At 37.6% G+C, this 14,576-nt stretch overlaps 1 protein-coding gene across 1 annotated transcript in view; it reads right to left on the bottom strand.

Annotated features, from left to right (window-relative positions):
- The window catches only part of CARS (cysteinyl-tRNA synthetase), a 29,945-nt gene extending 19,904 nt beyond the window's left edge, over window positions 1-10,041 (bottom strand). The window contains 10 exon segments of the mRNA XM_017726613.1: window positions 898-1,019; window positions 1,625-1,713; window positions 2,443-2,583; window positions 3,836-3,985; window positions 4,932-5,030; window positions 5,490-5,586; window positions 5,882-5,970; window positions 6,788-6,879; window positions 9,728-9,981; window positions 9,983-10,041. Of these exon segments, the coding sequence (XP_017582102.1) occupies window positions 898-1,019; window positions 1,625-1,713; window positions 2,443-2,583; window positions 3,836-3,985; window positions 4,932-5,030; window positions 5,490-5,586; window positions 5,882-5,970; window positions 6,788-6,879; window positions 9,728-9,981; window positions 9,983-10,026 (1,177 nt within the window). The 5' untranslated portion in view covers window positions 10,027-10,041.
- Window positions 10,042-14,576: the final 4,535 nt, after the last annotated feature.

The following is a 14,576-nucleotide window of genomic DNA, read 5'->3' as shown; positions in this document are numbered from 1 at the left end:
CTCTTGGTTAGTTACATTAATCACTCAGCATCAGCTCCTGTTTGCAAAAGGACACAACTATTCAACAAAAGTGACTGGTAATGTGGTGGAAATTATATATTCATGTTCCACAAATATGGTAGTTTAAGCTAGCACCTTTTATTTCACATAGAAGATTTCAGCTATAAGAATTTGAATAAAGGAAAAAAACCCCATACCCATTTAAAGCACCATCTCTCAGATACTGCTAAATTCACCTACTGTATGAGTGTCCTGACTTCACCTGCTATGGGTATTATATTAAAACCTTTTAATATTCTTTTTATAGACTTTCTGCATGATGTGCTAAAATTGTACAACTCTAGGAGAAGATAACTAATGAATCTCATTTACTGAGCATTTTAAGTCAATCTTCTGCTATAGCTCAATTTAAAAAAATCTATATTTGGATTTAGTTCAACACAACAAGTTTACAAAGTAAAAAAAGAGTTCTCAGTATGGAAGAAGAACCCAAATATTTGTCATGAAATAACCCAGCCTGATGTGGAGAACTTTTGCCTGGCATGTGGAAGACCCAGCTTCAAGTCTTTGCTCTTACTTTGAGCCCGATGAAGGGGCAAAAAACTGAGCTATGGCCAAATGACTGAGCTATTCACAATTCTGACCCAAAAAACCCCACAAACAAATAAAGAGCAACCCAAAACCACCCTAGGATTAATAATATTTCTTCGTATTTTCCAATTTAAAACTTTCAGGAAAGTACTGGCTCAAGCTACAAAACTTTGGAAAAGAAATTGGTAAAGGAAGTGCAGCAGGTAAATCATTAAGCTCTGACTGTGACTGATCCAAACATCAGTGAAATCAATTGAAGAGACCAGCACATCATCAGTTTCTTCAGCAACTTAAGCCAATCTTTACCTTCACCCTCCTGAAGAGCCTTCTGATCACCTACAGCTTCAGGCACCAACTTAGCATAGGAGTGTTTTTCACTGGCATCAAACTTCATAGTATCAAAGTATACAGATCCATTGGACACATACCTGAAAAGTAAAAGATCATTATTTAGCTATTTTTCTTCCACAACTTAACTGAATTTTATCCCCAATATCACTGTCATAAGTTCTCTAGTAACTCCACTCACAGTATGGTACTGCTCAGTATTGTAAAGATGACTTTGGTGAGTCCAATTTTTAAGGCCTTACCATATGAAGACTTTGGAGAAATTATTAGAAGTTACAATAAAATTGATCAAAGAGAAAGCAACAGCTATTGTTAAGTTTTTAAGAGGTGAGATACCAGGTACAAGTCACAAGAATTACCATTTTTTAAAGTTTATGTTATTTACAACTGACTTCTAACTGTCAAGTGTCAATGTTTGACAATTTTTGATGAAGACCAGGAATCAAACACAGTTCAAGCAGATGGGACTTTGACTTTATTTTAATGAACAAGGATTTCACCCTACAGGACATCATAAGAAGCACATCAGGTGAGAAATAACAGCTCTTTTGCAAAGAAATCTGAAATGTCTTTATTTGATGAAAAACTGCTTCTAGCAAAGACTACTATCATATATGAAAACAGAGAAAACAGCTCCCAGTTAAGTGCTGAAAGCAATTATTCTGGCACCCAGCAGCAAACTTACCCATAACCATTATCCACAATCTTCTTCACAAAATCCACAATTTCTGGCACATATTCACTGACCCGTGTTAAAACATCTGGAGGTAAAACCTAGAGATAAAAAGTAGAATTATATATATACATATATATATATATACACACATGCAAATATGCACTAAATATATGTGTTATTTATTGGTTACAGATTTGCTCAAAAGCAAGTGATAATAAAATCTAACACTCCTACCTCAAGCTTTCTGCTCTGAAACAATGTGCTGTGGCCACTTTTTCCTCAGCTTTTAAGGGGATGGCAGCACTTCTGACAGAAGAGGCAATAAGTCCCTCTGATTTGCAGGTAAATAAATCAACCTTCACTGACCTGAACCACTGCCTGTGACACAGCATTTCATCTGTAACAGACAAATCTCTTCTTGATGGTTATCATCACATAACTTCTTAGTGGCTGAAGCCTCTTAAGTAGTCAGACTAAATGCTGAGGTTGGCAGGGATCTCTTGTGCAGCCAACAGATTCCAGCTCAAATTTCTGGATCAGTCTATGATTATTTGCCCATGTTACACCACGGGGATGGCATGGAGAGCACACATCAAACCTGATCACCAAGTAAGTGATGTGCAACAACCACAACGGATTTAAGATTGTGGGGATGAAAACAGAGCAGGTGCTAATTTAAGATCTACCTATTCAAATTAAAGGAAATACTCTATCAGTGAGGTTAAAATATGAGGTTCTTGAAAGCTATTAAGGAGCTAAATTGTATTCTGAGTACTGTAGGGCATAGAACATACATTTTTAGAACAGAAAACAGTTCATTTACTTACGTTGAGTGCTTCCATATCTTTATGAAATTCCCCTTCCCAGAATTTGGGGAGCTTTGAGAATATGGAATTGTCAGTCACCTGACTGCCAAATTTTGTGTCCAACCAGTCAGACAGCAAATCTTTGGCTTCTTCCAACAGTGTCTAGAAAACAATAATGATAAGAGCAACTGATCAAAGACTTGCCCTGTTTAAATTCTGCAGGAAGATCTTATTCTGAACAGAGAGAGGTCTGCTTAAGGAATAAGACCTTTGCAATGAGACACTTAGTTATGAGTACAGAGTACTCCATGTTTCTACCACATTTTCATCATACTGCCCTTCATAAATATAGATGAAAAAACCAGAGCAAGGAAGATAAACTGATATGTGATATCTGTTTTGATGCTGATCACTTAAACAGGCAGCTGGAACTTATGCTGTAAACATCAGACAGGACCTGCAGTTATATCACATCATCTGTTCCCCCACTGCTATTGGATAATCTAACAGAAGCCTTATTATGCACATTGCTAAAAAGTGTCCTAAAGACTAATTTGAACATCAGCAAGGATACCTTTTAGTCTTATATTAAAAGATTACAATTTCTTACACTGAGATATAATGCAGAAGGTGTGATTGCTTAGAGTTTAGTTGTTTTTAAAATTCCATTAGGTCAGTATATACTCTTATAAAGGCACTTCTTACTAGAATAGATGGGCCTTTTAAAAAGACCCCATAATTTAGAGACAGAGTCTTCTCAAGAAGGGAGCACATACCCATGCATACCCCACAGTACTTACCACAAATAATCTGAAAGCAAGAGAAATGAAAATGGACATGGAAATCATTTACTAAAAGACACTAATTACATTGACTGACTTGGTTACTGGGACAGAACCAAAGCCCAATAAAGTCAACATGATTATTTGTCACTAAATGTAATTGTCTTTAATAAAAGTAATCCTGATCAAAACTTTGTGGGAGGTACTTTCTTCCCTGATCAGAGACAGAAACACTTGTGTAGAAAACTGCCATCAGTATTGGAGTGTTGGAAATGCATGCTCAGTAACCTATAATGAAACTAATTCCTCAAGACAAAAAAGTCAAAGAGAAAGTCTAAGTACATGCAAGAGCAAAATCCTCACTGGAAAGGTAAAACTGAACAATTACCACAGTGGGAGGAAAAAAAAGTAATTGCTAAAAACAGCATCCAAAAACTCTGTAGTTGAATTGAAGAATCAAATTTCCTGTACTGAATGTGAAGTACTAAAACATTCTCAGCTGCACTCTTCCTCTTTTTATGAATAAAAGGTTCCATAATGTTTCAGGGAATCACTACAAGCTACATACTATCTTTAAACCTCCTAACAATTAAAAGCCAAATATAAAACATAAAGAGGAGCTCCAAACATACCTCATGACATCTGTTGATCTCTTCAGCAGGGAGCTTTGCTTGCACAGCTTCTTGCAGAGGGTCAAAAGCAGACTTCACTGCATTTTGGATTCTTTCCAACATTTGCTTTTTATCTGGGTCTGTTGTTTCATTTAGTTTAGCTGAAAAGGGCTACAATTAAAAATAAAAAAATTAGAAAGCCAGCTGCAGTACAGTAGCACTATGCTCCATACACAGAATATTATCTTAGCCACACAGTACCTTGCTAGTGATGGATAAGACATTATGCCATAGAAAAAGCTTTGACTTCAACTACTGAAACATGAAACATGCTCCTCATCAGAAATAAAGGTGCAATCACAAGATTTTAGTTTGCATCCAAATTAATTTTTTCAGAAAGACTTCATAAATTACTACATTATCATCACAATTACTGTTGTTTTCATTTTCTGTGCAGCTGGTCACCTTAATTACACAGCTGATTACCATGAATTTGAAAAGGACAAGCTTTAATGTGAAACAGAGAGAGATTAAATGCAATGTTTAGAGACTATGTCAGGCAAAGATAGTTGGGCAAAATTTCCAGGCCTCCTATTCCCAGGCCTGTATTCAATTCATTAAAATGATAATCTCTTTGGGATATGTAGATCTAAAAATTACCAGAGAATCACCTTCCCTCACCTTCAGTCCTGAATACACAATTTATTAAATCCTTAAAGCTTTCGAGCCTTTTCTTTCCAAGGTCATCAATGGTACAAAAGGGAAACCTCCCAAGCTTTAAAAGATTATGGATATACCATTGTTTAAAAACTCTTATAAAGGATTATTTTTAAAGTTTGAATTCTAACACACAAACCTCCAAATGCTGTTTGAGCAATACATGCACTCACAAATAAGATCACAGAAATCAGGAATGTCTTTTAAAGAATTTGTCAATTCTAAAACAATGTAAAAATCAAAGTGATGTGCAGTTCAAATAACAATTCTAATGTGTGTGGCACCAAAACTAAAACAAGCAGAAAGTTTACAGAGGTAGCAAAATCTGAGGCATTTTTTAGATGCTTTTGTACATTATTGAATGAGAACCTAAAACATAAGCAGAGATTACCACACCCACCTCTGAGGCAGTTCTAACATCTTGAAGTAGCTGATCTGGGGTTGATTTGTTCTCTCTATATCTTTCAAAAAGGTAATTTTGTCTTGCTCTCTTGATGATCTGCAAAACAGAAACAGGGAAATATTTTTGTGAAGTGACACGTAGTTATACAGAGAGCAGATAAAATCTATTATGTACAAAAGGCATTTCAGAATCTATAAATTCAACAAGCTACAAGAATTACATATAAGAAGACAAATTAAACACACCATACACAGTTGATCGACTGCCTCAACAGAGTCAATTAATTATCTCAACGGGCAAATAAAATAAATTATCTTTGTAAATACTTAGACTTCATTATTTGTGACAATATACATTAATATACAACAATATAGGGTTTGCTACCATAGGAGTGCCAAAAAATTGAGAAAAACAATGCCTTTGTGTACAAAATGTACATCTCAGTTAATAAGTGTAAGATTTATCTTGGCTTATCAAGTGGCAATTACATGTGACTCTCTGACTTCCATTCTAAAAGTAGAGTATTTTAGATGGCAATTTAAAAAAACCTCTTACCTTATCATCAATATCTGTAATATTCATACAATAGAAAACGTCGTATTTAAAATAATCCCTCAAGATTCTTCTCAGGATATCAAATGAGATGTAGGACCTAAAACCAAAAAGATACAGGGGTGTTTTTAGTGAACACTTGTATCATATATCTGTATCAAATAATTTTAACCTCAGTCAGTAACTGTGCAGCAGTTTTACTTTGCCCCCATCTACTAGTTTTTAATCCCACAATGATAAAATATTATAACATGCTTTTAATCTTAAATTGCCAGCATTGAGTTGAAAGAGACCATTTTCTACTAAAACACTCCTCTAAAGAATACCTTTTACTAATAGTCTTTTGCTTCCACTAGGCATTGTTATCACCTATGTCAAAGTAAGGAATGCAGTACCTGGCATGTCCCATGTGAGAAGCATCATAAACTGTTGGACCACAGCAATACCACAAGACCTTTCTTCCATTCTGAGGCTGAAATATTTCCTAAATTGAAAGGGAAGGTACAGTGGTCAGAAGAAATTAAAGACATGACCTTGGGCCAGTAACACCCCATTTGGAGATTAAAACATGAAAACATGGATTATAATTACAAAAAACAAATAATTCCATTCTCAATTTTACTGTAAGAAAAGACCACCACTAGCTTTATCCTGTAAGAGAGATAATGGGGTGTGGCTGCTTATGTTCTATGCATTCTTATCAATCAAGGTATCAGGTTACAAGGATTTGGACTAGGCAGGGCACTATTCAAACTGTTAGTAAAAGCTTTCTTTTGCACTGAAAAGGATTACACACTATAATCAGTTCACAGATACTTGAATACTACATCCCATGATACATTGATATTCTTAATATTTCCTCTTTCCCAAAGGACTTTCAAACAAGACCACAAGAAGTTTTACACTTTTTATATTTCAACTATAATTGGTGAGACTTTTTTTACACAGGCAATATCTGAATAAAGAAACTGTGATTTTATTCTGCTCACACTGCCAACACTTATGTGTATTACAGTTGAATGTCTGGCTATTTTGCATGACGACTTGAAACTGGGAACTGAATATTATGCAATATGCACAAAGAGTCACACATGTGTAGCGTACATGTACTTAGTTTACGTAGTATTACACCTGCCCAGCAAATGCACTTGACTGGCACAGAGTTTCCGCCCCTGCTTGTTAACATTCCACAGAATACAACCCAGAGACCTGACTATTGATAGGGCAAACACTTCAGAAACAAGCATTTGATGACTGCTCTATTTATGTTTCTAGGGAAATCTCCACTTTCATTTACTCACCTTACTGCGAGTCAGGCTGTTGTAGAGGCAGAGCCTAGAATGTTTTGTCCCCTCAGGGGGAGACCAGGGGGGCTGCACACGTTTGCCTTTACCTAGGAGAAAAAGTAGTTTAAAGAAAACTGAAAAGACACTTTCCACAAACATATTTGCAATATAGCATTTTCTCCTTATCACATCATTATTTCAGAAGAAAAAAACCCCACATCTAAATGGAGAAAGCAGCTTCAATCCTAGTAATCCAGCTACTCCTGTTAGAGCCTCCTACAAAGCCACCAAAACCAAAGTAAATTATTTCAATCTAGCTTATTTTCTACTCTCTAACTTGCCATTCCAATTAGCTTTTGATCCAAGTAGCAGTGAGGAAGAGGGTACAAAAGTAAGAGCATGCAATTCAGGCAAAGTATTACCAAGAGTTTTGAAATTCAATGAATCATTAATGAAGTGTTATGGCAGTCCTGGGCTTTCTGCAACGCCACTGATTTTACTGTGATGGCACATCACAGATCTCACACAGAATTTGCAAAATATCTCCAGAGTCCAGAGGTGGTGTCTACAGCCAATATTGACAGAGTATGTGCACTCAGTGTGAGAGGGAGAGGAGACAGAAAGGCTTAGAAACAACCTCAGCTTTTTATCATGCATTTTTACTACGTACACAAGGCATTTCTGAACACACTAGTTTACCACAAATATGCTCCACTTCAGCAAGAACCTACATTTTGCCATTAAGGAAAGTAGATAAAGCCCAGGGTAATATTAGTGACAACATTATTGCATTTGTTTTCTCCTAAATTTTTAAGAAGCAACACAGTTGTTAAACTCATGGGGTTTTTTCAAAGAGAAGTATGGGCATGAGTTGTAGTTTGCTGTGCACTGGGCTGCTTACAGCTGTAATGATGTTAAACCAATTATCACATTAACTAGGAATGAAAGCAAACCAGGACATTCAAAAATACAGCAAGTTTGCCAGCTTAATACACACAGCACTGTCTTTAGGAATTCTCATGGTATGCATTTTAACTGCAATTAAAAACTATACAAACTATTTGCTTTGACAAAAAAATTGCCTTTCTGATCCTGTGTCTCAGGGTGCTCTTCATTAACTCTGTTTCTCTCAATATCTTTATATGCATATTTTGGCTGAAAACCTTCAAGTAACGTAAACATTCACGGTATAAAAAAATTAATCTCTTCATCTTGCTTTTTTAAGTAACTGCCTAAATAAGAAAAAAATACATTAACTGTAGTACTCTGCCTCACAAAGGGACTGCATTTAATCTCCATGCTATGAAGCCATGGAAATATGTGTCCATTCTAAACATTTCATTGCATGAGGTACTCCTAAACAGAACACCTCAAGTTCAAGAGCAGTCTCTCCATAACAGGTCATACACCAAGGTATGGATTTGTTTACTCTTTGATTTACAAAGATTACTCTGGCATGCTTAATTGTGGCCAACGCTTCCCTCGGGGAAAGAAGCCTGTGTGGGTTAATCTAATAAAAGATAAATCTGTAAAGCTTTCTTCAGTTACAACCACACGAACATAAGGAAAAACCCAGATACGGCATCCCATATTTCTCAGCTTCCAAGTTAGGTGTCACTTTTTATCCACTATACAGATGCCAAGGGCATAGTAAAAGGCTGGTAAAATATTGGTTAGTCTGTTCAAATACACCTCTGCCAGCCTACAGCCTTTTCCCTGGTTGAACTGAAGTTCATTTGCTCTAATCCACCATGGAGTTTTCTGGTACACCAAAAAGAACAACAATTAAGTATTCAAGGTCTAAGAAGTATGGCAGATTCGTGTGTTACTTTCATAGTGAACACTGCAGAACACCATTCCAGGACTCCTGAAACACAGGCACCAATCATGCAGATATAACCCTTCAGAAAGAGAGACTTAACAGTAAAGATTTCATGGTCAGGAAAATGGAAACCTTTTCTCTTATGGCTCCACCCTGATCCATGGAAATCTACAGACAATCTGTAGTTAGTGGATAAATCTACTACAGAGCCAGGGGTGCAGCTGAGATCCCTTCTCTGCTGGAAGGAAATAATAACCAGCACTAACACTTGCAGGCACACACAACACACACAGGACCTACAGCAGTCTGATTTTAACTGCTGGTCTGTTAGGAACTGAGAACACAAATGGTAAGAAGTTGTGAGAAGATGGCATTGGAGTAATACTAGTCAACAACCATCAGCAAGAATGACAGACATGCATACATTTGTAAGTATTGCAAGCACTATACAACAGCTCTGTGTTGTTATTATTCATTATTTCATGACTCCCTGAGCAAGGATCTCACTGTAAAATTAGACTAGCTCATTGGGAAACACCTCAGGAGAGTGACACAGCTCCCAAAAATGCCTGCCCATGCTTACACAATGACCTAGATTAACCAGTTAATACTTCCTCAAATCATCAGCACGCCAAATTTATGAGGGTTAAAAAAGAACCTCAAATATTCTTTGTGAAGTTCAGGGTTAACAACAATCGTAAGAGGAAGTATTCAGTTTATTTTATGGTGAATTTGTATATTATACAACAACTATTTCGTTAACCTTGAAAGGCAAAAAGTGGACTGAGCAAATCTTGGTGTTTCCAGGAAAAAGCCTAAACCCACACTTTTTTTTACAAACCAGAAGAGAGCCAGCTTTTTAAAGAAAATACACATAATTGAATTCTGTACACTGAGGAATTTTAACATTAAAAAAAAATTGATAACAGCTTTTACATCCAAATAGGTCAGGATCTATCAATTACACAATAACTGTATGCAAGAATAATGTTATGACTTTGAATACAAATTGATACCGTAAATTTTAAGGCGTGCAAGAGAGTATGAAAGGGAACTTCTGGGAATTCTCAGCAATAAAAACCAATACAATGTCAGCTAGTCTATAACCTGCCCGCCAGTTTCATATTACTCACTTGTTTGAAGTTTACAAGGCTCATTTTTTTCACTGCTGCCATCATAGATTGCTTCTATGTGTCTGTACCACCGGACAACATGGATATACTGGTCCACAGGTGGCCCCGAAAACTTTCTGAACACCTCCACATCTGCATGTGAAAATGTGAACCCCTGGATATAACTACGAGTGCTCAGGTACTCGTTCAGAGCCTTCACCCTGGCTTCCTCTTCACTAATGCTCAGAATAAAACTGTAGCTGGAAGCTGTAAAGAGAGGCACAGGACATTTGGTCAGCATTAAAAGAAGGAGATCCCATGACCAAAATATATCCTTATAATATACATCTCCCCCTGTAAATTAGATCTGGCAACTGGTAAGAAATTTGAGAAAATTGTATTTAATACAACCTACCACATAGCTATGTATTTCCTATTGACAGGATTATGTTCATGCTGCCATAAGTTTTTGAAGACATCTTTCAAAGAGTAATAAGGACAAGAACACAGGTCTTTTTCATGAGGAAATATAACCTACTATAATCGGAGAAAGCCCTTCACATAGAGCAAACCTAATCCGTCACTGTTTTCCATGCTGCTAAAACACTCATCCCGCCAATATTTAACTATGATTCATTTTATACACCGTGGAAAGGCTGTGAATTTGTCCACTGAACTTGAGCACGTAGTTACATCTTTGCAGGGCTGTTGCCTGCAAGCAGGCTCCCAGCACCATGCTTAGTTCCTCCTACTTGCTCTAGAAACTCAAAACTTCAGCTGCTGCTGTATATTCCCATACTTCTCCCATGCCCCTTTCTCTCCTCAGGCACACAAATAATATTTAAAATTAGTAAGATCTACAAACATGAACAGAAAGGATATCAGATCATGCTCCTCTCTCACAACTTTTTAATTCCACGATTTCTTTGGTATATAGGCAAGGCAGGTTCAGTTATGTCTCATCTTGACAAACATGGGGACACAGAGGAAGCACCAACAAGGCTCTGGGAGTTGGTGGGGATGTCCACAGTAAGAGCACGCCCTGTGCAAGCCAGTGGGTACAAAGCACTATGAGGTTATGGCACTGGGCTAGCACTGCATTAGGCAAAGTCAGCATTCACATTTTCCTACAATGATTCAATGTTTGTAGTTCCATTCATGTTCAAAGTACTGTAATAAACATGAACATGACATCCTGCTTAGGTAGTCAGCCAGCAAGGTAATTTGAGCCAAGGTCAGTAAAGTGAGAGAGGCAGCAGGAGAGCACCTGTCCCTGCTCCCAAACCCCAACAAGAGACCACAGCCAGAAGAGTCACTTCTCACACTGGCATGAATATCTCCTGCACAAGGAGTTCCCAAAGCATGGAGGTGCTCACAGAACACTGCTTTTGGAAAGGCAGGAATGAAAGGAGATGAGGGAGTAAAGGCTAGGAGAGGATGTGAGGGACTGCACAATTGAAAAGGTTTTCCAAACATCATCAGTTAAAACTTTATGAGCCACTTTCTATATGTAAATCAATTATTAAAATATCCAACAGCAACTGAGGATGACAGGGAAGTGGCAGCTAGATATCAAGCATGTTTGTATTCAACTCTTTGGGGTATAAATGAGATAGAGTGGCACATCAGGAGAACTAATAAAAAAGTCAATGATTTAAAAAAAATTAAAAAAATCAAAGTTCACAAAAGATATTTAAATTTTATACACAAAAGCAAAGACAGATTCATGTAAAGTATAAATCCTTCTCAAGGCCTATCCATGTAATTGCTCAATACAAATAAGGGATACCAAGGAAATAATGGTTCATAACTTGACCTTACAGGCTTGCCTTACACAGCTGAATGGGATTCAGCTTCAGCCCACACAGTTCATTTTACTATAATCTTTTCAGGCTTCTAAATATTTACCGATGTTTATCATCACAGAACTTCACATGTTTATACACACAAAATAGTTTGAAATAGTTATGTTCATTAACTGTGGAAACCTAAGACATAAGTCTTCCTTGAATATGAATTTTGTATACATGAATCATATGAGGGAGAAGGAAAAAAAAAAAAGGTATTACCAGAATGATCTGGGCAGAAATGAAACTGTATCTCAAAGAAAAGATCTTTTGCAAGGAAAAGCAACCCTCAATTTGCAGAGTATTATTATGGTTATTATGACCATTATTCACACATCAGGCTGCTAATGGGAAGTAAGTCAGTGTATCTGAAACAATGTAAGTGCTTTCCAACCACATCTGCAAACCAATCTAAAAGGGAAGTTGGCCAAACTTACACACAAATACAATAAATATGACAGCACTCATACCAGCTAATTTTGGCAAGGAGAGATGGCAAACACCGCCTGTGAATGTCAGTGCCAGCTCAGTGCTGATTAGCTTAACAACCAAAAACTTTTTGAGCAATCTTGGCACGGACATTAATATCTGAAGTTGCAATGTTTGGCAGGCCCCATTCCCAGTGTCCCACATGGGGACTCAGCCTGTGCTGAGCAAATGACTATGACAACACTGTCTTTTGGAAGGCAGTGCAGCAATGCACCACTTTTTTTCAAGCAAAAAGAATCAGTGACAGCTATCTACATAAAAGTCTGCTCCAATTTAATGGATATCATGACTAAAAGAAGAATAGTAAATCTACAGAATCTAGCTTTCTGTGATTTCCATTCTGCATCCTCAGTTCCCCCCCCTTCTTGAAATGCCTTCAATTTATTAAACACTCCCACTGAAATATTTCCTGGTACCTCCTAAGTGCTGCATCCCATCTTCCCATACACTTCAGTATCCCCATTTTCCTGCACAGCTCCAGCCCGTCTTTGCTCAGCCTGCCAATGGTCTGCAAGACACAGCTGCCCACTGTCAAATTAATTGATTAATTAATACCAGTCAATGGATTCAGAAAGTATTAAGGGAAAAGAGTCAATGGATTCAGAAAGTATTAAGGGAAAAGGGCCAATGGATATATGTACATCTGACCTGTTTCCCTTGTTGCTTTAGGAAAACAGGCTAAGGAATTGCCCTTCTCTCTGACTGCAATTTTTTTCCACTCCCAAACCAGAAAGACTACAGTTGTTCCTAATCAATTGCATTAGGAAGTGTCTCCTTGGCAGCAGAAACATGGGAGTACTACAGAGCTGTTGCATAACACTGAATTTTAACTCATGTGAACAGAATGATCCATAGATATCGTATCACACAAGAGGAAACACGCACTGAGCACGAGTATTGGAGAGGTAGCAAAGTAACCTTGGAAAACCAGAAGAATTAAAGTTAACAACGTAACATTAAAAAGTTGTTTCAAAAAAATTCCACTGTAGACATTAATTAATCCAGTTCTCTTACAATAACTGCTGGTGTACAATCTCTCTGGGTGATATAATTGTCACACATTCTTCTTTCCATGCACAGAGTGCTTCAGAGACTACTAAAGGACACTGGGAACTTGTCTGAGGGACTGCAGCAACACACAGACTCAAAGGCACAGGACTGCTTCTACCTTTTTATTTGCACATAAAATAACTTTTGAAGTTTAATCAAGACACATAACCCCACAATATCAAATTTCATGGAAAATTTTCACTTTTATTAACTTGAAAATGAAAACCTCTGTTCCTTGAAGGTGTTGACAGCAAAGTAAGCACAGAAAAGCCATAAAGTAGGCAGTAAGCTAGCTGACACAAAACCAGGGAGTTACTTTGCTTCAGGGAAAAATTATATTTCCTGGGCTTCCCTGAACCTGCTAACCTTGTCAGTCATAATTAGATGACAATGTAAATGTTCTGGGAATTCTGCAGAGGCATTCTCCAAAAAGAAATCTTACCCATTTCTGAACATTTTGAAATGTAATTTCTCTTCCAACTTTGTTCTCACAAATTTAAGGCAACCCAGAAAACACAAATGTAACATTATTAATACAGCTCCAAACTGGCCATTTATCATCCTGGCTGGCCACTCTGGTACCTTTGAAAGGAATCCCAACTATCTGCTCAGCCAAGATGAATTCCCCTTTTCCATAAACACTTCACAAGAACCAAACCAATGCTGTGACTCCAGCTAATGCCAAACACTGCATCAGAGAAAGAGAAAAACAAAGGACTTATCAAGACTCACACATGAGGAGCAAGAAGCTTATTTAGATGAGCTGGGATTTTTAAGACTGGAGTATCCCACACCAAGGAAGAGCTTGTCAATCCTAGTGACTTGAGTCCTGAAAGTTTCACTTCGACTTTTCCTGAACCGAAACTAAATGTAACAACTGCAATTTCAGTAAAAAAAGCCCCACCCTAACAAAGAGTAACTAAAGAGTTTCTTAAAGTGCACCTGAACTGAGCCTTTGTTGGGTTTTTTCCCCCCAAGATACTGAAAAGACTTCTGAAAAAGCCAGTCCCTTGACAACAAGAAATGTTTCACTTTAGCGGGAATACTACTTGTGATGAATAAAGAGCAAAGTAACATTCGGTAACAAAAAAAGAGGGGAGCAAAAATATTTGTATTTACAGATCCTTAACTGGAATGACAGAAATTTCCAACCCTTTACATACCATAATGGTATTTCATACTTGCATGACTGGTATTCCAAGTTTCCATTTCCTACAGTAGTGCCAAAAATTATAGTGCTACCCCAGCCTTCCTTCCATATGGAAGCGAGCAGTACAACCCATCATTAAAACACGACCACAGAAAATGTCCGTAGAAGTCCAAAAGTTCAGGCATGAGTTCAGGGGAGAACACTGATGGCTTGGGAAGGCCAGTACGGGAGACACAGAGACAGGTGAAAAGCACGGACAGCGCGCTGGGCAGAGCACGGACCGAGCGCACCCAGCCTCTCCCGGCACCCAGCGAGCCGGGGGACAGCAGCTCCC

Source organism: Corvus brachyrhynchos, unplaced genomic scaffold (assembly GCF_000691975.1).
Source record: "Corvus brachyrhynchos isolate BGI_N302 unplaced genomic scaffold, ASM69197v1 scaffold62, whole genome shotgun sequence".
NCBI lineage: Eukaryota > Metazoa > Chordata > Aves > Passeriformes > Corvidae > Corvus > Corvus brachyrhynchos.
This window is presented reverse-complemented; position numbering and strand designations above follow the sequence as displayed.